We start from the raw sequence: 26,164 nt of genomic DNA, 5'->3' as shown, positions 1-26,164 counted from the left end.
ATCTCTACCGCTCTATTTCTTTCGCAGCTACTTTCTCTTTGCACATGTAAACCCTTATTCCTGTTTAAGGTGACGATCTCGGGACAGTGTGGTCCCGACACGATTTATACAAGTTGAAATATCGTCAAACCCATAATGTTTGCTGTGGATCAGTCAAAGTTCGTGTATTTAAGGCATAGCAATCGGATCCTATCCATTACTGAACAGTGGAGATCTGAAGAACTGAATAGGCTGACCGAGGATATCGAATTATAGGATTCGACACTAACCAATATTCCGGCTAGCTAAAATCGATTAAGGCTGCGATTCCTCGGTTGGACTCCGCAGACAGTGCCGGTGCACTAACAATTCCCTGGTCTCGTTGCGTGAACAGTATCCGAGAGAGGATAACTGCCAGGTCAGAGAGAATGACTTACAAATTATCGAATGTCCGATTACTTGTTCGTAGCCGATATACGTACGAGTGTGTACGTCGCGCTACAGTTTGAAAGATCCGAACGATCATGAAATGACAATCTTGTTCTATTCGAAAAGCGAGAGGGAGAAGAGACAAGAGATTTTTATTTTTTGTTTTAAAATAGACAAGGGTATCATCGCATAAAATGTGCGCACAATAATCTTTATCTATCTTACAATTAATTAAAACTAAACACACTCACGCAGGCATCCCACGACGTCTCTACAATATCTTGCGTGATATCCTTATGATGCCTTGTAATATTTTACAATATGCCACGGCGACCCGCAATGGATGTTAACAGTTTACTTGTTGCCTAATGGAAAAAAAGAATTTTGAAAAAATATACATATAATAGAAGATAATATATGTATTACATATGTAACATATAAAATATATATGCAATGGACCCAGGATTGGAGGTTGCGTATTTTTCAAATTAGTATCATTTTCCAGGTAGTAATGTTAAAAAATATTAATACTTGCATCGCTTTGCAAATAATTATATGTCGAAATCTTAGATATGAAGATATCTATTCTACTACAAAATTTTGTTCTATTATAATACATTACGTAATTTGCGTTAGAAAAAATTGGATACATGAAAAGTTTTCAAAATTGAAGATATGTAAATGAATATGGCGGGTGAATAATGCGTGACAATTGATGGCTCCTAATTCTTATTGATGAGACTCAATTTGTTATACTTTTAATTTGAAAAATGTCATGATAAAACGATATAATAGTAATGGGCCTGTATTTTGTGATATCAAAAAGCGATGTCACAAAGTCGATGGTTTAAAATATTCACGATTTGAATTTTACGTGAATAGAGAGTATTTTAGAGAGTCCTTTTATATATTTTCTCGCGTAAGTGCAAATAGAGCGCGCGCATCGTCAGCGGATTAGTAGGGCTGAATTAAAATTTTATAGAAATTAGGATTTAGAGAAATTAGAATTAGAGAATTAGGATTTTTGAACTAGCGGAGGATTCCTTCATAGAAAATTTTACATTTTTTAAATACAGTTGTTTTATTTTTTTCAGATAAAACCCTAATCTAATTATACTTGTAAGATAAAATGTATTTTTGTTCGCAATTGTTATTTCTTTTCTCATGTGCAGATTTAAATCTATTATAAAGAAGTAGTGACTCAGTGAAATTCAGTGATTGGTTCATGGATCATGTTACCTAGTATAGTATAAAAGAAAACGAAATATGAATTTTCACGATAAACGCGCAAGTTATTAATCTTATTTATTATATTTCAATCAGAAAATTAAGTGTAAATAATACATGTTCGATACATTTAAGGAATCAATATTCTTCTTCATCTTCAGTATTAGCTGCGTCTTCTTGAACTTCACGATAATCCAATTCTAAAGCTGCTAAATCTTCTCTCGCTTCCGCAAATTCACCTTCCTCCATACCTTCACCGACAAACCTATATTTAAAAAGGTTTAGGAAGATTAAAAAAATTCTTCTCAAATTTAAATGTGACAAAATAATAGAGATATCAGTTTACCAATGAACAAACGCTCGTTTAGCATACATCAGATCAAATTTATTATCGATTCTAGCCCATGCTTCAACTATTGCTGTGGTGTTACAAAGACAACATACAGCTCTTTCTACCTTTGCAAGATCACCTCCTGGTACCACAGTGGGTGGTTGATAATTTATTCCTACCTACAAAAAGTGTAGTAAAAAATACAATTCTTTATTTGTTTGACTATCTCTTCTTGCCTATGTGACTGGAATTTAAATATATCTGACTACCTCTTCTGCTGGTGTAATTAGAATTTTTAACAAAGGTTAATGTCTTCTAACTAATTTAAAATATTTTTTATGCAATCCTGTTTTGTAAAGGCCACGTTAAATATTCTTCTTTCTTTTCCATATAAGGAAAAATTATCTTACATAATTATCGAACGAACCTTAAAACCAGTCGGACACCATTCGACAAATTGAATATGTTTCTGCCGTTTGATTGTCGCAATAGCAGCATTTACATCTTTGGGAACAACATCTCCTCTGTAAAGCATGCAAACTGCCATGTATTTTCCTCTACGCGGATCACAATTCACCATTTGATGATTTGGTTCAAAACACGAATTCGTTATCTCTGCTACTGTAATTCTCTCATGACTAGCATTTGCAGCTGATAAAACTGGAGCGTAAGTTGCCTACAGAATATAAGCTATAAATTTTGTTATATCTTACTAAAACATTTGAAATATTTGTATCATAGAGCACGAATGAAATTTTGCAACATTATTACATAAATCCATATATGTATATATAAAATAAAAATATAATATGTAATGTATATATTTATATATATGTAATGTATATATTTATATATATGTATATATATATATGAATATATATATATATAAGTATATATAATATTTATAAAAATAAAAATAAAATAAGTCATTTGTGTATATATATACACACATGACTTATTATGTTTTTATTTTTAGCAGAATTACAAAATGTTTATAACTGACTTACAAGAGGAAAATGAATACGCGGATATGGTACTAAATTTGTTTGAAATTCGGTAAGGTCAACGTTAAGAGCTCCATCAAATCGTAAACTTGCAGTTATTGATGAAACGATTTGTCCAATTAAACGATTTAAATTTGTGTACGTAGGTCTATCGATGCTTAAATTCCTTCTGCATAATTCATAAATGGCCTATGTGAAATGTTATCAATTATTAATAAGTTGATATAGAAGGCGCGAAGTCATGATATTTTAAACTTTGATTGATCATAAAAATCGTAAATACGGAGTAGGAATACATACTTGATTGTCAACTATGAAGGCCACGTCGCAATGTTCTAGTGTTGGATGTGTATAAAGAATAGCGTTATATGGCTCTACAACGGCAGTCGAGACCTAATAAATAACGCATCATATAACGCATAATTATTATAATTTACTGTTAACGAATATTAAAAGTTTATATTTTTAATCGTCTTTACCTGAGGCGCGGGATAAATACTAAAAGTCAATTTACTTTTCTTTGGATAATCAACGGACAATCTTTCCATCACTAAACTCGAAAATCCTGATCCTGTGCCACCACCGAACGAATGGAAGATTAAAAAACCCTGCAGACCTTTGCATCGTTCAGTGAGTCTGCGAATTCGATCCAAAGTCAGGTCTACAATTTCTTTCCCTAGAGAGTACAATTTAAAATTGAAAGAGACGAAGAAAACGAGAGTAAAGATAATTCGTTGTTTAAATTTTCATTTTACGCAAATTGCACGTATGACGTATACCTATGGTGTAATGGCCTCGCGCATAATTATTCGCGGCATCTTCTTTGCCCGTGATTAGTTGCTCCGGATGAAACAGTTCTCTATATGTACCTGTACGAACTTCATCTGAAACATCGTGGAAACATTTTAGTAAGGATATCGAGATTTTTTCGTCAATAACTTGCCTACTACTGTTGGTTCGAGATCAACAAACACGGCTCTTGGAACGTGTTTTCCTGAGTCCGTCTCGGAAAAGAATGTGTTGAAAGAATCATCCCCGTAACCAACGGTGGTGTCACTGGGCATTTGTCCATTAGGTTGAATTCCATGTTCCAAGCAATATAGTTCCCAGCAAGCGTTACCCATTTGGACGCCAGCTTGTCCAATATGAATGGATATACATTCCCGCTGTAATAATATATAAATAAAAATATTTAATAATTGTCATAACCGTATTTAATACTATTGTTATAAACTGATTTTAATTACAATCGAAGATCCATAGTAATAAAAATTAAACGTCTGAATTTACTATTGACTTTGTCTGAAATTTGAATGCCATACCTTTTTTGCCATTATCTTTTAATGTAACTCTTTTGCTATCAATTACTTTATATGGAGACGATTAATAAAAAGTACAAAGCACGAACAAAAGAATATTTAAGACTAATATTCAAATGTATTCGATTAATGTTTATATAGGTTTTCGCTTTGTGAAACATTTCGAATGACATAAATTGTATAAGCTGTTTTTTGTTGTTTAAAAAGGTATGAAATACGAATTTGCATTGTTAGAAATAGATGAGATCGAATTTTTCCGTTGGAATGGTTTATAAAAGACGTCGGCAGGTCGAAATAAGCGAATCACTTAACTTATACGTTTCTAAACTAAATCAGTTAAAGCACTCAACACGATGTGATTACGAACTGACATGTCGAAATTCCATCGACATAAAGCAATCTTATACCTGTCAGTAAATCGCAGAGCTTTTTTACCTTGACCTATCATATTTTCGTTTAATAATCTAATCGCAATCTAAAAGAGGACATTATAGTTAGAGATCGACTTGTTGCCATTATGTATACGGGGCATAGGAGAGTCATAGACTCTTCCGGTACTTTACATTCTCTAGGTGCATCATGCTAAAAATCGATTTTTACAGGTTGACATACTGTAACCATAGCAGCTTGATCGAACATCGTTTTGTACGTGACACAATTTTGCGGTTCTCCAAACAAATGATCTTCGGAGCGAAAGGAACAATTGCCGATTCGATCGATCATTTTTGTATACACATGTATATTATACATTGAAATCTACGTACTAATACACTTATGATCTATAATGTAATTAAATTTAGAGAATGTTTTAATTCTTAATACAAAACAGAATTTATTATGACATCAATATAAATTTAAAAAGACTAAAATTACGATTTTCGCCAGAGTATACGCGTCAATTTAATTGTTACGTTTCTTTTACTTTTCTTGCAATAAACATAAATATTTTAAGATATTCTTTTTAAAATGACCAACTTAATTGTCTTCTGTAAAATCTTTCTGTAAAATTGTCTTCTCAAAAACTGTGAATTATGAAACACTCATACTAAGCAGCAGTTAAAAACTTTACTTCATTCAATATATTTTAAATATATTTTAAAAGATAACAATAGATATTATTTAAACATTATTTGCATTGCAATTAATAAGATACATTGAAATTCAAGTTGTAAATATGTAAATTGGAGTTTTGTTTATTGGGTTCTATGCCGCGTTAGTTAAAAATCGATCTCTTGATTTCCTGAAATATTTATCCAACTATAATGTATTCGTTGTATGAACCTTAACTTCGGAAACTGTCTTATACACGATTTGCTATTGACAGTTTTCTAATCGGTCGATTAAACTAGAAGGAAGCATAGTATATTATAATTAAAGGATATCCTGGTTATACACAATGTTAATACTGCATAGTTTTGAATTGAGTTACAATCTATTAACTATTATAGCACATAAGAATCACTATATGTATTCGAAAATTCAATCTTTCCCAATGATAATATAATAAGAAAATTCAAATTTTTGTATTTAAAATTTTTTTAATGGATGTCTATAATAACTACAATTATTAAAAATAACTTTAATTATAATAGGTTATAATTATAGCATTTAATTATAATTTTTATGAAATAGCAATAGAATGTATGATAATTAATATACTTACCATGGTTGATGATGTAAAATCTTAAGGGTAAAAAAACGTGTCAGAACGAACCACGATTCAACTACTGTCTGACTGAACGAATAGTCAGATCACTGTGATACGCCATATTATTATTCATAGATATATAATATCTGTTCTAAGTTTCACAGGTGACAAAGGCTACTGCTATAGTGTCCGCGTATAGTTAAAATATAAATGCGACAAAAAATTGTATGATACCTCAAACGTATCGTCAAATTGTAATAATTAATAGATTACATAACTCGTTAGGTACTAAATAAAGGAGATGAAACAATTTATGAAAACTTATCAGAATTACAAGTTCTTTTTTATGTGAACAGCTATACAAATATAAATAGAAATATTATAATTATCATATATGATTTATACATAATTCATTAATTATATCATACTATATAACGAATGCCGCGGAAAATTAAACGGGAATTAATAAATTAAATAAAAGAAGATAATAGTCATAAATCAAATCTATAATTTATATATTTATTGCAATAATACAAAATATAATATACAAAAGGAAATATTACAAAAATATATATAGATATGTCAATATATTTTTTAATTGCTAGTCGTATTTTAGACTCAAAATTACTCTTTTTTAAATCCCTTTGGGCTGGAAAGTGTAATTAATTGTACTCTTCGGGGTGCTTTATTAGAAATTATTAATGGCACTTCTTTTTCCTTAGGTATATGTTTTATATTTGCTTTAGTAACTTCAGTAGTACTTTCTTCGTTATAAACTAATACAATATCTTCAGTTTCTTCTGTTTCCTTATTGTTTACGTCATTTTTCTCGTTAATGATGTTATCTAATAATTTATTATCTTGATTTAAAGCACTTTCTGGATTCTTAATAAAAGTTTCTTTTTCTTTTGATTTTATAATCTCAATATCCATAGCACTATTATCTATATCATTGGTCGATAAATGTTTTTCTGATGTATCTTTAGTACTAGAATTTAATGTTGTAGATTGCTTAAAATCATTATTAATAGTGCTAGATTTTGTTGTGGTACTACTTTGCCTTTTACATTCTTCACCTAATTCACCTTTTTGAAATTGTATTATAGAGCAATATCCATCTGTTGAAGAAGCTATTAATATTCTACCATCACTTGACCTAGGAGCATCAAATAGATTAATTTTTTCTTCTCGTTTAAAAATAATGTTATGTAATCATTGCTTACCATGCAACATCAGTTAATCTGGTATAATGAATATTTGATATCACAGCAATTGGTGAAATTTGTTGCGTATCATAAACCATTATTGAATGCTGAGTTGCAACAGCAAACACCATTCTGTAGGGTAATGCTATCACTGGTGTTGGACCATCCTTTTGTAATTCAAAATAAACTGGACAACATCGAACCGCAATAGTGCAATCATCCAAAGAAGGTAAAAGTAGAAGAGGTCTAAAAATGACATCACATATTATATCTACTATATAATTAGATCATTATATAATAATAATCATATGTTAATATGCAAAATATAAGTAACTTACTCTTTTAAATTATATCTTGAGAAAATTAAAGTTGTATTAGATATTCTTTCAGTAGTTTCTAAAGGTTCAATTATACCAGAAGGTACAATAAGTAATAGTCCATCTGTAGAAAATGTTAATCTTCTAAAGAATGATTTAAAAGTATCATCATAGAACAAGCGTACTACTTTATCTTTTAGTGGATGGTCTGGTGGTGTTGGAATTTTTGCCTTATAAACCCGTTGCACTGTCCTTTTAGTATTTATATCAATCAAACGACACATTCTATAAACAAATTATTTGATGATTATATTAAAAGCATCATAAATATTATTAAGATCTAATATATTTACCTATCTGTACTTATTGTAGATATATATTGATTACAAGGATCCCATGAAACTCCTTGTACGAAACCTTTATGGTCGGATAATATACATACAGAACGTCCTTTGTGAACATCCCATAAAATAGCTGTATTATCTACAGATCCCGAAACTAACATATTAGAATTTGGAGACCAACTGATATCATAAACATCCTCAAGGTGTCCTCTTAATACTTTCCAGGAAATCCATTGTTCTTTGTCTTTAGTTTCATCAGAATTAATAAAAAATTCACAGTCTTCCTTTTGTTTCCATAAAATTATAGTTGATTCTGCAATGTATTTTAGTTTTAATAAAAATCTCTTCCTAATTAATCCTTTATAATATTACCAACCATCGTCTCCTGATGCTAAAATATCTTTCGACGGTGAAAATCGCACTACATTTACTGCTCTTTGATGTCGTTCTAAATCGGTTACGCATTTCACAGTAGCAACTCCACTATCATTCGTTGTTAAATGCCATATCTAATTTTAAAAAGTAATTCAAAAACAAAAATTTCTATTCTAGATTATATTTAATGTAAAAATATTTAATACGAATTATTTGCATGATATTACCAAGACGTGCGAGTCAGCACCGCCAGTGACAAGTCGCCAAAAAATTTCATTCTCTGGCGTTTCATAAACTCCAGCCTGTATATCAATACTTAAAACTGGATCACGATTATGCCATGAAATTTCAGGCGTAGTGCACCACATAATTTTAATTTAATGATATAATACAATAACGTCACAAAAGTTTATTACAATAATTGATAACAGGTTGCATCTAACCTGTTCCAAGATGTCACATTATTCCCGCCAAAACATGTGATTTTTTCAGGTCCAATCTTAATTAACTATCTATTCTCCTAGTTAGATATCACTAGTAATATAACAACAGACATGAAGCTGAATAGCATTTATTAAAAGAAATTTATTTAAAAAAGTTGAAAATTGACAGAGAACTAGTTCGTATTTTACGCTTTTATTTTTTTGTAAGCTGGGATGTTAATGATTATAAATTATCTATAATTTTACTAAAAATCAGTTTATGTATTATTATTTATAAGTTTAACGGATTTAGTTATAATATTAAAAATAGTAAATACATTTCATCGCATATATTTTATATTATTTAATTAAATATACGAGGAATTCAAGTTCAGTGTCATGAAACATGTGATTTATGAAATATATTGTATATCCGGTATGTACAACTCCCTCTGAAAATGCAAAGGGAATACACGCCAATAAACGGGCACGAGAAACAATCTGAACACAAAAATGGTGGGTGCTGAAAATGATAATCACGATCGTAAGGAAGTAAGCATCAAAGATAGTATGGATAATAATCAACAAAATGGAGAATTAGTTTCTACAGAAAACAACGAAGAAAGAGATGTGCGTTAATTATATGTATTGTTATCTTGTATTTTCTCATTTTATAATTTATTTTATCTTTGGAAATATTTATCATATTTCATCAAAAGTAATGAGCTTAGTTTTATTGTCATTTCACATGTTAATTTTACTTGAAAACTTCTTTAAAAATTGATTCCAGTATAACATATAATTTACCAAATTTGTAAATTTATCAATGATATATAAATGATTGTTTAGTGGTGTAATGAACCTAATGTAAATAATCGTTGCAACCTGTTTTGTTCAATACAGCGATGATATTGCAAATTTCGTTTATTTTAATCTTATCGAAGTTATATGTTAAAAACTTATTTTTTCTTTTATCTATATATAGGTAAATGCAGAAATTGACGAACAAAGGAAAAGATATCAACCAACACGCCTAGAATCATTTTTTGCAATAACAAAATCCTTAATTATACGTGCCCTCATCATCTATTGTATCAGTCATCTATTCAGACGACTTCAAACTGATAATTCTCAGTTTCCTGGTGTTATCAATCCAGCATATTCACAAGCTGTAAATATATTTGAAAATGGAACATTATTTGACTTGCATGTTTATTTATCAGAATCAGAGAATTTTAAGCAATTTGATGATCCAAGAACATTAGTATGGTTAGAACAAGGATTAGTATATGGAGATTGGTACAGTGGACCATTTCAAGATGGATCAAAAGTTAGAAATTATAAATTCGTTGCAACCGATCAATTAAAAAATAATGGGTCTGTATATCTTCATATATATGTCACTAAAAGTGGAAAGTCTCCGAACCCCAAAGATGGAAAAAACTATGCAGGAGATTATATGTCGTACTCTAGAAAAATGTTAAATAAATTCAAAAAAGTTAAATATCAAAAAAGGCACAATCTATTAACTGGTGAAACTACTGCAAGTAAAGAAGAAATTGAGGTTTGTATACCTTGTAGTTCATTTTATGTATGTATGAAGGTAAAGATATTTATATTCATATTCATTGTAGAAAGCTGAACTAATAAATCAAGAATATTTATCACATTGGCATCCAAATTTAACTATTAATTTAGTAACAGATCATACTAACTGGGTATATGGTCAAATATCTCCACCTTTAGATACATGTGAGTTTCTCCTTAACATATTTTAACTTTTATTTACATAAATGTATGTAATTAATATAAATACTTCTTTTCAATAGATATTCATTTTTTACCTGGTGAGAAATTCTATAAGCCTATAATATATATGAACGATTTTTGGAATATGCAAAGAGATTATCAACCCTTAAATGATACTGTTAAAGAGCTTGAACTTAGATTAACTTATCAACCACTTTCATTATTTAAGTGGCAAATTTATGCAGCTCAGTCAATGAGAAATAAATGGATATCTTCATTTATGGGTATGTTATTTTGTGATTAATATTAAAGTAAGTACAAACAATGTTTTCTAATAATATTTTTATATAGGAGATTCAACAGACGAAGATGACGATGATCAAGATACTTTAAAAGAAACACTATTGGAAACTAATCCTTACCTTTTGGGTCTGACTATAATTGTATCAGTATTACACAGTGTATTCGAATTTTTAGCATTTAAAAATGGTAAAGTTAAAAATAAGTATTTTAATGTTTATAAATAGGCAATATTTAAATTATAAATTATTTTTAAATACTCCTTTATGTATTTTTTTAGATATACAATTCTGGAACAATCGTAATTCTCTGGAAGGACTGTCAGTTCGATCTGTATTTTTCAATGTTTTTCAATCATTGATTGTTTCATTGTATGTTCTTGACAACGACACAAATACAGTGGTTCGGATTAGTTGCGCGATAGGTTTATGCATAGAAATATGGAAAATTAATAAGGTCGTAAATATTACTGTTGATAGAAACTCAAAAATACTTAGTATCTTCCCAAAAATAAGTTTCCATGATAAAGGATCATATGTAGAATCATCCACAAAAGAATATGATAGGCTTGCTTTTAAATATTTATCGTGGACTCTTTATCCTCTTCTAGGAGGATATGCAATTTATTCATTGATGTATTTAGAACATAAAGGATGGTATTCTTGGATTCTTAATATGCTCTATGGATTTTTATTAACGTTTGGGTTTATTATGATGACACCACAGTTATTTATTAATTACAAATTAAAAAGCGTGGCACATCTTCCATGGCGTATGATGTCTTATAAATTTTTAAATACATTTATTGATGATATTTTTGCATTTGTTGTAAAGATGCCAACATTATATAGAATTGGTTGTTTCCGCGATGACATCGTTTTCTTTATATTTTTGTACCAAAGATGGATATATAAAACTGATCATGCTAGAGTAAATGAATTTGGCTTTTCTGGCGAAATGGAAGTTAAAATGACTAAAGACAAAAAGCAAGAATCTATCAAAGATCGTCCAAAAAGTGAAGCAAATAAAAAGAACGAGTAATGTCTGGTGCATAATGTTAGCATTAAATATATTATTCAAACTTTATCTTAAATTAATAAATTTATTAGTACCAAAGGATATATCTATACGCATTAATGTATACCTTTGTGAATTTGATATAACTACGTGTGTATGTATATACTCTTTTGCTTTTAAAATCTAGCTAATTGAAAAGCCTCGCAGAAACATTGATGTGCTTGAATAAGAATATCAATGCTTATTGCAATCGGCAAAATATTAGAAAAAGATTTAGTGCAATTGTAAAGAATGTTATAAATATGTACTCTTTTTAGGAAGCAGTTGTTATCATGCTTTGATTTAAACTCGTACATTTCGTTTATGTTTCAATGCTTTGTAATAATTTTCATTATTTTATATCAAATCAAACATATACATGTAAAGTTTATTTGGATGTTTAAAGATATTCCAAACTACAAATTATTTATATATATACACATGAAACGACCAGTAATTCTGATTGTTTGCATACACAAATATTGTAATGAGTATATGTACATCAAATTTATATATAATGAACCATAAATAATATAAATCTTGCGTCAAATATTTTGTGTTTACTGTTGTCTATGTACGTATCGAATATTGTAACATATTTTTGCAAAAAACAGTGAATTCTAAACGATTTACATGATGAATATGTTAAAAATTAAGTTATCTTTGCTATTAAACAAAATTATAATTATTGTTTTTAATAAATCAGTGTCTTTTACGAACATTTAATTTTGTCACAATTACCGGCAATAGAATATTCTATTTATGAAAATGAATAAAAGAGGAAAAAAGTTACAGTTACTTAATTTTTATATAATTTATTGACTTTGAAATATTTTTATCTTGATTTTCGAAAATGAGTATTAGTGCTGCTAAATTGAGGAATGAATTATTTTATTAACAAATTTGACTTGACATAACCAGGAAACAAAGCAACAGTACTTCTGAATCAAATGACTAATTTTTTGTATAAAATATGCTATGAAAATGTCAATGTAATGTAGATTTATAAACAATTTAAAGTACAAATTGCTATATATATATATATATCTATAATGTATTCATAAAATACAATTACTTTGAGGTCAAGGAACTATACATCTACATATTCGTGAATGTTCTTGTATTATTTTGTTTAGTACCATATCAATTATAATTGTGTTCATATAAGCATTTATTCTCTCGAAGTAATTATTAAAAATAATTGAAAACAATGAAATGTGAGATTAAGAATACAATTATTATCGAGTACAATACTATAAATAATATTCATAAAACGTGACAAATTGTAAACGAAATAGAATTTAATTATTCTTTACTACATTTTAAAGATTGCATGGCATTAGCGAAGTCTATTATTTTGTTCATTAATATACTGTATGTATAAAACGTACATAATTTATAATATTTGAAGAATTAAAATATTAAACAATAAAAATAAAACCTTCATATATTATATAAAATTGTAATCTTTTATTTTGTCTTAAATTCATAAATATTAGAGAATACTATTTACACAGCTTGAAGATGCATCATATTTGTCAAACAGTACAGAATGGAGTAACAATTTTAACCAAGACAAATCAACAGCAAAAGTAAATGATGCTACGTATTTGTATATATATATAATTCCTGTGATGTAAAATAAAAATAAGGCAATATGGGTATAATAAAGTTTAATGGAAATAAAAATAACTAAACAATACTGTTGTATTTTGTACGTTGCTTAAATTTTATATACTGTGTAAGCTCGAGCTTACTAAAATTAAATTATTAAAACAATATACATATGTTTAAAAATTGTTGCTACTCAGCACAACTGTGCCGCTAAAATGGCAGTACTTTAAGTAACGGACATCCGTACTACTTTACAAATGGGCTGTGCTTGATAATATTTAAAAATGATGTAAGATTTGACTGCAAAATGCTCTACAAAATTTTCGATTCTTTCAAGTCTAAGTATACCTTGCCTTTCTCTATATAAATGAATTGCTATACCTTTTGTTGTTATTATATATTCATAGATTAGAAATTATCATTGTTTCATTGCTTATACAATATTTACGATATGCATTTTATCTATGTAGCAAGACCTGCATCTTTAGCTATACTACTGAACAAACTAGTCGAATTATGCAGTAATGTGTCTGGAGAATCATATTCCATGATGCGCCCATTATCCAACACAATGACCCTATTAGAAGTTCTTTTATTTAATATCAATCATTACTTTGAAAATTATATTACAAATTTGTAAAACATACCTGTCTGAATCAAGAATTGTATTAAGTCTATGAGCTATCGTAAGAATTGTGCAATCTTGAAACTCTTGTCTAATTGTTGTTTGAATTAAATCATCTGTTTCTAAATCAACTGAAGCTGTTGCTTCATCGAGAATCAGTACTTTCGTTTTTCGAAGCAATGCTCTTGCTAAACATATTAATTGTCGTTGACCTATACTTAGATTTTCTCCACCTTCTGATAATTCATATAAAAGACCATTTGGCAAGTCTAAAACGTAATAAGACATTATATTTCCCATGTAATTTCTCAATACTATTTATCAATAAAATAGTATTCACTTTTTACAAAGGATTTAAGATGTGCATGTTCCAAAGCTCGCCAAATTTCGTCATCAGTATAATAACTAAAAGGATCTAAATTTATTCTTAAACTTCCTGAAAATAATACAGGATCTTGAGGAATAATAGTCAATCTAGATCTTAAATCATGAAGTCCCAATTTAGTAATATCAATGTCATCGATAATAATCTTTCCATCAGCTGCTTCTATTATTCTAAATAGAGCTAATGTCAAAGACGATTTCCCAGCTCCAGTTCTACCAACGATGCCAACTTTTTCTCCTCCCTTAACGGAAAATGATAATCCACGAAGTACAAGGTCTAAGCCTTCCCTATAACGAACTTTATAGTCTTTAAATTCTACTCGCCCTTGTAAAGGCCAATCTTTAGGTGCTGTATAATCTGGATTTTTCCATGCTGCTTCTTGTGGGGTTTCACCGTATTCTTTTATTCTTTCTACAGCTACTATGTTAGTTTCAACATCAGAAGTCATTCGTACTAACCAATTCAATGTTTGAGTAACCTAAAGTGAGAATTTTTATAAAAATTTGTTTTAAAATCAAGTTAATCAACATTTGTTCATTACTCAGTAATGAAACCAGTAATGAAATTATTAATGAGTAGTGCATATATCTCATATCTCATTTATACGTATAACTTACTTGTAAAGCATAACTAATAGATAAACCAACTACACCAGATTGTATAGTGTCTCTACCTAATACTGCAAACAATGCAGCAAAGAAAATAATTAAATTTCCAACCATTTCTAAACGTACTGCCAACCATCTGCAACAAAACAATGAATCACATTACATATAATCATTTTAATTTTAATATTTATTTGACATTAAAATTTTTAGGAAAAATTTATACCTGTTTGCAATTATACTGGGATAATAGCACATCTGATTAAAATCTACTTTACTTTCAGATTCCTGAATAAATCGGTCTTGCACTCCAAATGCCCTAATCATCTGTGCTCCTAATAAATCAAATACTGGTATTAACTATACATAATTATATATTTCACTATTTAATTATTCTAAAATTATAAATCAATAATAAAATAAGTATTTTACATACCAGAAACTGTTTCACTAAAATGTGAATATATAGGAGATCTTGAAACAGATTCTAAACGTTTCAACTGTCTTGAGGATGCAACATATAAGCGTTGAACAAAGTAATAAATTACACTTATTGGTATTATGACTGCTATAAATTCTGGTGTACTAAAACTTATAACCACTAAAGTGGCTATGACCTGTAATATGAAGATAATATTTAATAAAAAAAAGACAATATTTCTTAAAGAATAAAAACAAAAGATAAAATCAAACACTCATATACATATAATCAATACATATAAATACATGTATATAATCATAAAATAGTAACCAAAAACTAGCTTTGATACAAAGAACTTATGAGTTAATGATCATGCAAGTTCTTAGATGAAGCACCCATATCTATATTTCCAGACATTAATACACAATTGAATACAAAACTATATTCATTTCAATTAAAGAATGCTTGCACTAGCATCTCTACCATTTATTACACAGGCATACTCTCTTCATATTTGGTAATTTTAACACAATAAACTATAATAGTAGTTTATTGGAAGGGACACAATTATACTTGATTTCAATTTACACAATGTTTTTACATCAAATTATTTAAAATTACATATTATTATTAAATACTTAGAGTTCATTAAAGAACTGTAATTGAAGTAATGTAATACATCATTCGATGTAAGATTGCAGAATAATTAAATGACCAAAATGTTTTTGATGATTATTCAGGAAATACCAACCCTTTAGCGAAATAGAAGTATATGAGCATCCAATGAATTATGATTTAAAGAATTATAGCATGGAAATGGTTATAGTCAATCATCTTAATTTGGTTCAGGTATTTCCAAAAATTACCTCAAACAAACAATAGATGCTATCGGAAATTTGTTGGGGAAGAGATGTGTCCAGTACGTCGACATCTTTAGCAAACCTGGAGATAATACGACCAGTAGGAGTCGTATCAAAGAAGGTCAATGGAGCACGCATCACTGCACGCAGCATCATTATGTGCATCTGGCGAGCAGCCAGCCAGCAGCCCAGTTGCGGTGCCAAATCGCAGAAAAAACTCGCCATCGCTACAACATCAGACATGATTTGCTTTCATTGTAACCATTCTAATAAAATGGTACAAATATGACCAAAATTTAAAAAATCTAAGGCACTCTATAAATTCTTTTCATTTCATACTTTTATATGAATTTTTTATTGTTATTCTGAAGTTTTATTCAAAACAAATAGTTTATAATATAATTTATTATTATATAATAAGAATGGTTTGAAAGCACTATTCACTTCTAATATTCATAAACAAATAGAAGTTCATTTCATCTATATTTTTTAACAACTATAAGTTTGTAATATGAAAAAATTAAAAATACTAATCTGTCTTATGTTATGCGAGGTGGTGAAGTTTGCTGTGGTGTGGCATGCCAGATATGAATAATGAAACAATACACAAGCAAATCAAGCATACTTAGAAAGGTTTCCATATTTGATACAAAAGATATATACTACTTTGAAGCATAAGCAATGTTACTTTTTTATAAAAACATTGATTGTATAATTGTGTCCATTACCTTACTGATTATGATGTTATTATTGCTCTGTAGGTTTTTATACTATAGATTGTTGGTGACTGTATCAAAAGATTGTTAAAGTTGACATTTATTGCTAATTACAATTTTTATGATAAGATTTAAACATTAATATGGTTGATACTGATTAAACAAAATATATATTAACATTCCAACAAAATATATGTAAATATTAACAAAATACAGTCACCACACAATATATTTTATTATACTAAGGAAAACATAATCATGAATTAAAGTAAGATCTTATCTATCCCTAAATATAAGAATAAATTCTATTACATTTTACATTAAGAAAATATAGATTATGAATAAAATCTCAAATATTTTTAAACAAACACTTGTCCAATAAGTTAATATACTTTTGTGGATAAAATAATTATTGACTGATTATTATAATGATGTTAATAAATAAAAATACTTTCTTTTTCAAATAATCAGCGCATGAAACCCTTTGATCTATATAAGCATGCAAACATTTGTATTTCATTTTCATAATTCTTTTTATATTTAAAAAGCTTATATTTTTTTATGAGCACAATTAGATATAAATGATTGGTATCATTATTAAACATAGCCACTGCGTAAGTGGATATAAACTTAATTCATAATCTTTGATGAGATTTAGAATTTGTTAAGCACAGTATTTACAACTTGAAAATATCATACCCCAAAGAGGCAAGCAATCCAAGAACGCAGTATGGATGGCAGCGTATTATCAATGACATCAGTGTCTTTAGAGAGTCGATTAAGAATTCGACCGGTTGGAGTTTTGTCAAAAAATGACATTGGGTTCCGGAGAACACGTTGCAACGTATTCTCGAAGAGATGCACGGAAGCGCGTATTGTTCCTTTTGCCAAGATTAATGCCCCTCCAAGCACTGTCATGCCTACAATGATTGGTGAGAACTTTGGTATATCATTAAACCTAACGATTATATATCAAGGACTGCATCAGTTCTTGCAATATTTCCATTTCACATACATTATAAATTTAAATGAAAAATTAATCTTCTTAGCAATAATATCGAGTTTCGTTATTTCTCACCATCTGCTTAATACCACGTGCAAGTCCCTTTTTACAGTCACACATGTATTAAGATGCATTTATAATTAAAAGATACTGATATTATTGTAGCATATTAACAGAACATGAATAAATCCTTTCATCAAAATTATCTGACTTTATTTAACCTAACAAAATTAACTAAGTAACATAAATTAATTAATAAACGTGCACATTACTACTATCATCTTTTAATCGCGATTATTCTTTAAACAAATTCTTATATTGTAAACGTATTTAAATTTTAGATACTACTTTTCGAATTTCTGCATAAACTTTTTTCATTAATACCGATTGATCAAATTTTTATATCAATATTTGTAGATGTAATATTTGATAATAAAGTATCAAGTATTACATTACTGTCCTTTCTAAAACGATGTAGTATCAAACAGAATTGGTAAGAGATTGTAAAGATTATAGTATGAAAAATAACATTGAATGATAAATTTTCTTTGTTTAAGTACTGGTTACTACAAAATACATTTTTACGTAAATAATCATTGTTCTATTATTATGAAAAAATGATATAGCATGTTAATATTATTAGTAATTCAACTTGACTAGATAGAAATATAAAAGTACACACTTATGTGTATATAAAAAATAAATAAATTTGCAGTTTCAATAACAATCGGATTATAATAAGTATGAAAATTAAAAAATATAAAACATATAAAATTTATATATTTTGATAATAGATAGGTAATAAAAAGCTTTGTTATCTCTCTACTTCATGCTCAAATATTATACATAAATATTACATGAGCTTATACATATATGTGAATTGACCAGTGAATAAAGTAAATAAATACATGCGACATATTAATTGCGACAAAATGCGATAAAATTAATTTTGAACAGCAAAAGTAATTGAAATAATTGCATTTAAACATACATATATCTCTACAAAGCTTTATTTTATTTATAAATATTCTGTTGACACAGCAAACCGCACTCGCACTAATATTTTAAGATTTCGTTAGTATTTTAGTTTTAATTGCGTAATTTCAAACAAAATGTTGAAGAAAAATATAATGGTTTTATGTTCATATACAAACAGTTAGTCACATACGCATTTTGTACAAGCACATTTTGTTTTATTATAACAGTTTAAAATTAATCAACAAAATTTAATTGTCTCAAATCTGTGTAGTCTGTGAAGGAACACGCCTTTCAAACAATATTTAATTTATGATAAATAAGATAATTACTGTATTGACAAATATTTGGAATATTACATATTTTTGGGAGATAATCTTACCTTATATAATTGTTATTTGTAAAATTCTAATTCTAAGAAACACTAATCATCAAAAGACAAATAATTATAAATTTTTAAGAACATACCTTGACCAAGACCAAGTCCACCATAAACTCCAAGATACATATTTTGTTTAGCATGATCGACTGTATCATTGTAAGTTGTTAAATTACTGTCTGACCATACACTGAGCCAAGCGTTTGAACCAATACTAAATCCTTGAAAAATAGCGTTCATTATAATAGTCGATATTGATAGAAACCAACCAATGGATTTGAAGTAATGAGAATAGACTCGCCATTTAACCTTGATAATAAAAGTAATACATAAAATTACATTTTTTTCAATAATCTTATCAAATAAGAGAAATAACAACTTACACTTCCAGTTTCAGTTTTTTCCACCTCTATTAATTTTTCTCCTGATTTCGGAGGTAATAACTTTGTTTCTTTTATCTTATTGCTATTTTCGTAAGTACCAGATTGCTGACTACTTGTAGAATACTGTCTAAAAAATTAATAAAAGATCTACACATATAGATAAATGTATATATGTAATATATATGTATATAAATAATACCAAATATATTTTATATAAATATAATAATATATAATATAATTTTACCTTTTCAACGAACCATTTAAGGATCTTTTATCAACCATTGAACCAGATTCACTTTGACTTTCTGACATTCTTGATCTACCTCTTGTTAATTTCTGTTGGAGTTCATTTGATCCAATTGTAGATTCCAAATGTTGTTTAATTTCATGCAGATCTGCCTCTGATCCGCCATCAGCATGTACTATTTCAAATTTGTCACAGAAAAATATAAACTAACATAACATATTAAAGGATAAATATCTTGAATAGTATCTTGAAATTAGAAAATAGTAATAGGATACACTTTTACATTAAAATAACAAAACCTTGAATGCATTCAGCAAATCACGGCTGTTAATTTCAATAGTTAAAAAATAAATTACAGAAAGAATTATAACACTAGTCACTTCATTTCAATAAGTCTCTGATTCAGATTTAACATGCAGTAAAATCTTACATGCATATCTTTCTCTTTTGAACAAAGGAGAAAATACATTATGCTACAAGAATACTAAGAAACAAAATTGATGTGAAAGTTACTTTATGCTACAAGCTGGCTGATAAGTTTTAATAGTAGCAAATTGCAAAAAATACTAACATCCTTGATACTCTAATATCACAAGCCAAATGCAATATAAACCATTTTCTGGACAATCACATAAATTGAAGTAGGAAAAGGAATCGCAATTACTTTTTTCACTGACTTACGATTTCCAACTTAGATTCATGAAAAATATAATGAAAAATTAATACAAAATAGAATACCTAAATAGAAACTGAATAGAAGAAACTAGAAAAAACTAGAAAAAGTGGTATATACCTTCTTGAAGATGTTGCACTAGAAACTCAGAAAAGGCTCCTCTTTTTTCTAAAAGTTCTTTGTAAGTTCCAACTTCTGTTATTTCACCATCTTTAAGAACAATGATGTTATCAACTTCAGGTAAATAAGTAATACCATGTGTGACAAGTATTCTAGTTTTCTTCCTAAGCAGACCACTAGGGCCAATTACGTTTTCAAATATATGTTTTCCAACATGTGAATCTACTGCACTTAATGGATCATCCAAAAAATAAGTATCAGAATCATTGTACACTGCTCTTGCCAATGATACTCTCTGTTTTTGCCCACCAGATAAATTTATTCCTTTTTCTCCAATTTCAGTTTGATCACCCGCAGGTAGCACTTTTAAGTCTGGATTTAATGCACATGATTCAATTACGCGATTATATACATTTTTGTGCATTGACTTCCCAAATAAAACATTATCTTGTAATGAAGCATTTTGAATCCATGCTTGTTGAGGCACAAATGCTATAGAACCCTATTTATTTAAAAAAAACATATAATAACATAAAGAAATCTTCCATATTAAAAATTTTGACATTTATCTAATGAAGTATTTACTTTTGTATTAACTCTACCACTTATTTTGTCCATTTCTCCAAGAAGAGCTGATAAAAGAGAACTTTTTCCTGATCCTACAGTACCAACAACAGCTATCAATTGACCCTGTTCTACATGAAGATTGATATTTCTTAATGTTGGTCTTTCAATATTTTCCAAATCCCATGCGAAGGTGCCATTCTCAATTAATAATGTGTATGCTATATCACATTAATATATATGATATATCCAGTACGTAATAGTCGCGAATATATAAAAATCATCAGAAACTTACATTCAGATGGATCATGTTGAACATTATTTGGATCTAACTCTTCTGAATTCATGAATTTATTAATACGTTTTACAGAAACATAAGCCTAGATATTATACATTATATTAAAAAAGAAAAATTGTGATTGCATTGTAATTTAATATAAGAAATTTTTATTTACCTGAACCATGTTACCAATTATCATAGGTAATATAGAAAGTGGAAACCTTAAGATATTAAAAAGACTGAGTGAAACAAAAGCAACTTTGCTATTTAAACGATTATTTTCATCTATAAGTACATAGGTTGCAAAGGACACCAGTGAGACCTACAAAGTTTATAAAAAAAAAAAGAAAAAATAAATAAATAATGAAAGAAAACAATAAAAACATAGGTAAACATAAAAATCATGTTCATCCTTAACTCATCTTTAAAAACTTACTAAAAAAGGTGCAAAAGACCAGATAAAACTTGTTCCAGAATTGAGATATGCTGTTTCTTTAAGTACTTTAATTTCTTTTGTACGTATCTTCAGTATTTGTTCCTCAAATGAGGGTTCCCATGCATATAGCTTTAATACTTTTATACCATTAAGTACTTCATTCATTAATTTAACTCTTTCATCTTTATATTTCATTTGTCTAATTTGTAATGTCTTAACTCTATTAGTGATTAAGACATTTATTGGGATGAGAATAAGTAGAACAGCTAAACCAGCAAGCACAGCTGGTCCCAAGATTTCCCATAAAAAATATAATGCTAAAACTATTTGCATTGGTGCAGACCAAATCATATTTATATACGCAGTTAAATCCATAAATCTTTGTGCATCCACGGACATTAAGTTTACTATTTCACCAACTGTTGACTCTTTTCTGGCGGAATTAGATATTCTCAATGCTTTTCGATAAATTGCTGCAACTAATGCAGTACGTACTCGTAATCCAACTAAGAGCATACGATGAAAATACTGAGACAAAACTAATGTTTGAAATGTGGCTGTAAGTAAGAGTAAAACTGCATAAAAATAGCCTTTCCATAGCGGTCCGGGTTTCTCAATAAAATCGATGAGTAACCTATATTAGAAGCATCATTAGTTTTCAGCTATGATTTTAAGTAATTAATTTTTAATATAAAGAACATTAAAATTCATTTGCTTACCTTAATATTTGAGGGCTAGTGAAAATTACAATATCTTGCACGAATTTAAGTGCAGCTCCAAATAAAAATGTGGCACCAAAAGCTTTGCAAAGAGGAAGCAAAACTGATGATGTCTTTTTCTTATATTCATTATTAAAATCTACTCGACCAGATGATTTTCTGAACGATGCCTTAGTATTTTGTACACTAGAAACAGATAAAAATTAAGTTTATATTTATATGCTCAGCTATATATATGATTTAATTAACTTACCTATAGTAAGTCCAAAATACTCTTGTTAGCAAAAGTAAATTGATATCTTATTACTAATGTAATATGTGATAACATTTATTTGATTCTATTAACTCATTTTTGCTATATTTTTATTCTCTAATATTAAATATTCATAAATATCACACTCACTTGTTACTTTTTTGTGCACTTTTATTCCAATATTTGTCGAATTTAGGTACAATTTCTTTAGCTGTGTCTTCTGGATTTATTGTCCATAAATCTGTAGTTTCCAGGGGTGTTTTAAAACCTTTCCATGCCATTGGATCAAACCAAGTAAAAAAGATTTTTGCTGGAAATGAAGATCTTTGTTCTGGACATGGCTTCTCAACCTATAAATACAATATAGAGCATTAAATCCTAATGTTTTATTTCACACATAATGTCATGTATCAAGAATATGATATATGTTTACTTACCTTGGGATATTCTGAATATTTAGGCTCTGCATCAACCAAGAAGTTCAATAAGAATAAAAGTACCACTATTGGATAATATATCATGTATGATACAAATGGATAAGTAACTTCATGCTAAAAAAATGATATAAAAAGAATTAATAAATTAATAATGAATTTATATCAATTGTTTGATTATTTACTGAATCTGTTATTACATACGTTATTTATATATAACCTTAATAAACTTCTATATTGAACAACTCCGCATAAGGTAAGGAGAAACCAAAATAAATATAACAGTCCAGAGGTTTGCATGCCATATTTTCTATTATATATTACTAAAGTACCTGCCTTAATCTATAAAAATGTTAAAAAAATGATATTACTACCATATAAGTTCAAATTCATTAATTTTTTGTGTAATCTATTTTAATAATCTATATTCTAATAATACTTACAAAAGTAATAATTTTTATAACTGGAGTACAATAATCAACATTATAAACTTTGACATAAGTACTTCTATGTATAGCTGTTCCTACATCAACAATACTAAGTATAATCAATGCTACTATGAGTATTTGTTTTAAGATAAATAACCATGTGTATGGGATATTTTTGCTTTTACTGTTTAAAAAATAATAAATTTCTATTCCAGAGAATAGCCATAAAAATGTACATGGCACCCATATCAGCACAGTTTTCTGAAAACATTCTGTGATGTCTGGATCTTCTGTATTCCATGTTAAACTATTATTCTAAAATGTGGAGACATAAATTATTATAACATTTGTATTAAACATATATTATGATAGATTATAACATTTTCTTTCTTAATTTAAACAAAATGACATTATTATATTTCGTTTTGAAATTTATTAAATACTACTAAAACAATACAAGTAATAGGTTTTAATATCTCTGTTCTTTAATATTATATTTTCAAATATCATATATAATCTATAGTTTAATTTAAAAATCTTACAATATAAATAAAACAAAAACATATCGAAGGTACAAGTAGAATTCTTACCCAAAAGTCAGTACCACAAAATTGATCCATAGTATGATCTTTCATAAAAATACATTTACTACTTCATAGGTTTTTCTTCAGTTATATATCCGAATTACACTTATCGGTACCCTTTTATAGGTTTCTTGAGCAAGATAAAGTGTTGTACACTACAACACAGATATCAGTTAATTTCAATAAATGATCGTACTCAACAAGAAGACGTTCAATTGAAGAAATATACAATTACATTATATGTATATTACCTTATATATCTATCTAAAACTAATTGGTACACAACTATCCGCTCACTTTCTCAAACAAACGTAAACTGTGTCTGAATAGAGACCGATTCACATTTTAACATCGGCTTATTTGCCCAATCAAGATCCATTACGTCATCGCTTACATTACATGCGCAAAATTCTGAAATAACGGTTCAACTTTTAAAAAGATGGAATTGTTTGTATAACCGAAAATGGAAAACTCGATAAAATGAGAATAATAGAAACTTTTAAAATGTATCATAAGTAATTTATATGTTATTAATAAAACAATATATTTAAAACGTAACATAACTTTTTATTAAAGTACAACAATTTTTAGATATTTTATTTCTTTTAAAGATGTATATCTAGTTCTTTATTTTCATTACGATTTTACATTCACATGTGCAAGTATATATCCCTTTTTAAAGTTAAAAATACCTGTGTATCTTGTATTTTTATGCTTATTTTTCTGATTTGTCATGAAATATAACGAATTATGTAATTATTTTTCATTGCCATATTTCTCGATATATGCTGTACTGTAGTATATATGAAAGGTACACTTCTTTTAATCAAAATAAGTTTTCAGATCAAATATAAATTACGTCAATTTTTATATTTCATATCCCAGTTCTTCATCTAACAGAGCAACTAAAAAAAATTAAATGAAAAATTGTACTTTATATTTTACCATTATGAAAGAACAAAATAAAGATTATTTATGGTTTCATTTCCATATACGAAAAAGTCTCCGTGACATAAAGCTTTTTCGAAGGTGTGATATCTACTTAAACTATACGTTACCGAAGATTATTTAACATTCTATCAATATTTAACAATGTTTATTGAGATAACGATTGATTGTATGTAAGATTTTTAATTTCGATTTCAAACGATAACTGTATACCAGAAATTTGTTACCATGTATTTCATAAGATCACACTAAATTGTATAACAATGTACGTGTACGATACTACATAATGTGCAAAGTCACAGAATGACGCAGCTATATTTAGCGTACTGATATAAAAGATAATAACGCAATATATGTGTAAATACACTTCTACTAGTCGCTAGATTTGTTTTTGAAAAATATTGTTATTGATTATTTATGTTTATTTTTATTAAAATTTAATAATATCTTAAGCGGTGATGCAATATAATATTTTTTATACGTATATTGATAAAACAATTTTATAGGAACCTAATTCTTAATATACACAATTTTTTGCAATTGGCTGTAGTATATTACTTTATATTTAACTTGGTTGGAAAACATTTTATATAACTATAACGTTAATATAGATATAAAAAGCAAAGGAAGAAAAAGTGATGTAATTATGTAATTGTGCTGTATTTACCTTATATAGTTATTGTTTTTTACAATTATAGACATTATTAATAAATATATTTTGTCTTATAATTAGAAAGCCAACATTGTTGTTAAATAGTTATACAAGTTACGTAACATATTTTCAATGATTCGAATATTTTAATTGCT

General features: G+C 28.1%; 4 protein-coding genes across 9 annotated transcripts in view; 1 reads left to right on the top strand and 3 right to left on the bottom strand.

Moving 5' to 3' along the window:
* Nucleotides 1–12,424, top strand: part of LOC132909694 (putative lipid scramblase CLPTM1) — a 35,769-nt gene extending 23,345 nt beyond the window's left edge. Inside the window, exons 1-6 of one of the 3 annotated variants that reach the window (XM_060964654.1) lie at nucleotides 8,980–9,230; nucleotides 9,586–10,164; nucleotides 10,235–10,352; nucleotides 10,430–10,633; nucleotides 10,701–10,838; nucleotides 10,930–12,424. In XM_060964654.1, coding sequence (XP_060820637.1) covers nucleotides 9,114–9,230; nucleotides 9,586–10,164; nucleotides 10,235–10,352; nucleotides 10,430–10,633; nucleotides 10,701–10,838; nucleotides 10,930–11,690 — 1,917 coding nt within the window. In that variant the 5' untranslated portion in view covers nucleotides 8,980–9,113 and the 3' untranslated portion in view covers nucleotides 11,691–12,424. Of the gene's footprint in view, nucleotides 1–8,979; nucleotides 9,231–9,585; nucleotides 10,165–10,234; nucleotides 10,353–10,429; nucleotides 10,634–10,700; nucleotides 10,839–10,929 lie in introns of those variants that run through there. The other 2 variants (XM_060964655.1, XM_060964656.1) reach the window with 2 other exon arrangements.
* LOC132910223 (tubulin alpha-2/alpha-4 chain-like) lies at nucleotides 1,697–6,080 on the bottom strand. Of its 2 annotated transcripts, none has more exons than XM_060965798.1 (9): nucleotides 5,953–6,080; nucleotides 3,914–4,136; nucleotides 3,750–3,854; nucleotides 3,450–3,646; nucleotides 3,271–3,363; nucleotides 2,974–3,159; nucleotides 2,394–2,642; nucleotides 1,982–2,145; nucleotides 1,697–1,900 (listed from the first exon to the last, which is right to left on the bottom strand). In XM_060965798.1, the coding sequence occupies exons 1-9, from the start codon at nucleotides 5,953–5,955 to the stop codon at nucleotides 1,774–1,776; spliced, it is 1,347 nt and encodes a 448-aa protein (XP_060821781.1). In that variant the 5' UTR covers nucleotides 5,956–6,080; the 3' UTR covers nucleotides 1,697–1,773. The 2 variants fall into 2 exon arrangements, with proteins under 2 accessions (XP_060821781.1, XP_060821780.1); XM_060965797.1 differs by lacking the exon at nucleotides 5,953–6,080 and adding an exon at nucleotides 4,293–4,625.
* LOC132909695 (chromatin assembly factor 1 subunit B) lies at nucleotides 6,431–8,753 on the bottom strand. Its single transcript, XM_060964658.1, has 6 exons — nucleotides 8,406–8,753; nucleotides 8,180–8,312; nucleotides 7,813–8,116; nucleotides 7,481–7,744; nucleotides 7,161–7,388; nucleotides 6,431–7,093 (listed from the first exon to the last, which is right to left on the bottom strand). The coding sequence occupies exons 1-6, from the start codon at nucleotides 8,544–8,546 to the stop codon at nucleotides 6,562–6,564; spliced, it is 1,602 nt and encodes a 533-aa protein (XP_060820641.1). The 5' UTR covers nucleotides 8,547–8,753; the 3' UTR covers nucleotides 6,431–6,561.
* Nucleotides 12,425–13,153: 729 nt separating the features above from the next.
* On the bottom strand, nucleotides 13,154–25,600 carry LOC132909691 (multidrug resistance-associated protein 1). 3 transcript variants are annotated; one of them, XM_060964648.1, is made up of 24 exons: nucleotides 25,585–25,600; nucleotides 24,661–24,820; nucleotides 24,416–24,564; nucleotides 23,841–24,140; nucleotides 23,602–23,739; nucleotides 23,401–23,514; nucleotides 23,114–23,313; nucleotides 22,964–22,984; nucleotides 22,711–22,896; nucleotides 21,992–22,625; nucleotides 21,731–21,877; nucleotides 21,571–21,655; nucleotides 21,297–21,496; nucleotides 20,712–21,213; nucleotides 19,916–20,093; nucleotides 19,672–19,798; nucleotides 19,378–19,597; nucleotides 17,631–17,851; nucleotides 15,371–15,551; nucleotides 15,161–15,269; nucleotides 14,947–15,073; nucleotides 14,285–14,807; nucleotides 13,967–14,213; nucleotides 13,154–13,896 (listed from the first exon to the last, which is right to left on the bottom strand). In XM_060964648.1, exons 3-24 carry the CDS (start codon nucleotides 24,458–24,460, stop codon nucleotides 13,782–13,784), a joined length of 4,620 nt encoding a protein of 1,539 aa, XP_060820631.1. In that variant the 5' UTR covers nucleotides 24,461–24,564; nucleotides 24,661–24,820; nucleotides 25,585–25,600; the 3' UTR covers nucleotides 13,154–13,781. The 3 variants fall into 3 exon arrangements, with proteins under 3 accessions (XP_060820631.1, XP_060820633.1, XP_060820632.1); XM_060964650.1 differs by lacking the exons at nucleotides 17,631–17,851; nucleotides 22,964–22,984 and adding an exon at nucleotides 16,222–16,442 and having other exon boundaries at nucleotides 25,585–25,599; XM_060964649.1 differs by lacking the exons at nucleotides 22,964–22,984; nucleotides 25,585–25,600.
* Nucleotides 25,601–26,164: the final 564 nt, after the last annotated feature.

Source organism: Bombus pascuorum, chromosome 8, assembly GCF_905332965.1.
Source record: "Bombus pascuorum chromosome 8, iyBomPasc1.1, whole genome shotgun sequence".
NCBI lineage: Eukaryota > Metazoa > Arthropoda > Insecta > Hymenoptera > Apidae > Bombus > Bombus pascuorum.
This window is presented reverse-complemented; position numbering and strand designations above follow the sequence as displayed.

What these genes read in the sequence shown, in the direction of transcription:
- LOC132910223 (XM_060965797.1), bottom strand. An exon ending in GCGAGGCCATTACACCATAG is followed by an intron (nt 3,647 to 3,749) that starts GTATACGTCATA and finishes TGTACTCTCTAG; the next exon opens with GGAAAGAAATTGTAGACCTG. An exon ending in CGCGTATTCATTTTCCTCTT is followed by an intron (nt 2,643 to 2,973) that starts GTAAGTCAGTTA and finishes TATATTCTGTAG; the next exon opens with GCAACTTACGCTCCAGTTTT.
- LOC132909691 (XM_060964648.1), bottom strand. Translation starts at nt 24,460, where the DNA reads ATGAAAGATCATACTATGGATCAATTTTGTGGTACTGACTTTTGG. An exon ending in GTATTTTGGACTTACTATAG is followed by an intron (nt 22,897 to 22,963) that starts GTAAGTTAATTA and finishes ATCTGTTTCTAG; the next exon opens with TGTACAAAATACTAAGGCAT. An exon ending in CTATTAGTTATGCTTTACAA is followed by an intron (nt 14,808 to 14,946) that starts GTAAGTTATACG and finishes TTCTCACTTTAG; the next exon opens with GTTACTCAAACATTGAATTG.
- LOC132909695 (XM_060964658.1), bottom strand. Translation starts at nt 8,546, where the DNA reads ATGTGGTGCACTACGCCTGAAATTTCATGGCATAATCGTGATCCAGTT. An exon ending in TTTAGCATCAGGAGACGATG is followed by an intron (nt 8,117 to 8,179) that starts GTTGGTAATATT and finishes AATACATTGCAG; the next exon opens with AATCAACTATAATTTTATGG. An exon ending in TCTACAATAAGTACAGATAG is followed by an intron (nt 7,745 to 7,812) that starts GTAAATATATTA and finishes ATTTGTTTATAG; the next exon opens with AATGTGTCGTTTGATTGATA.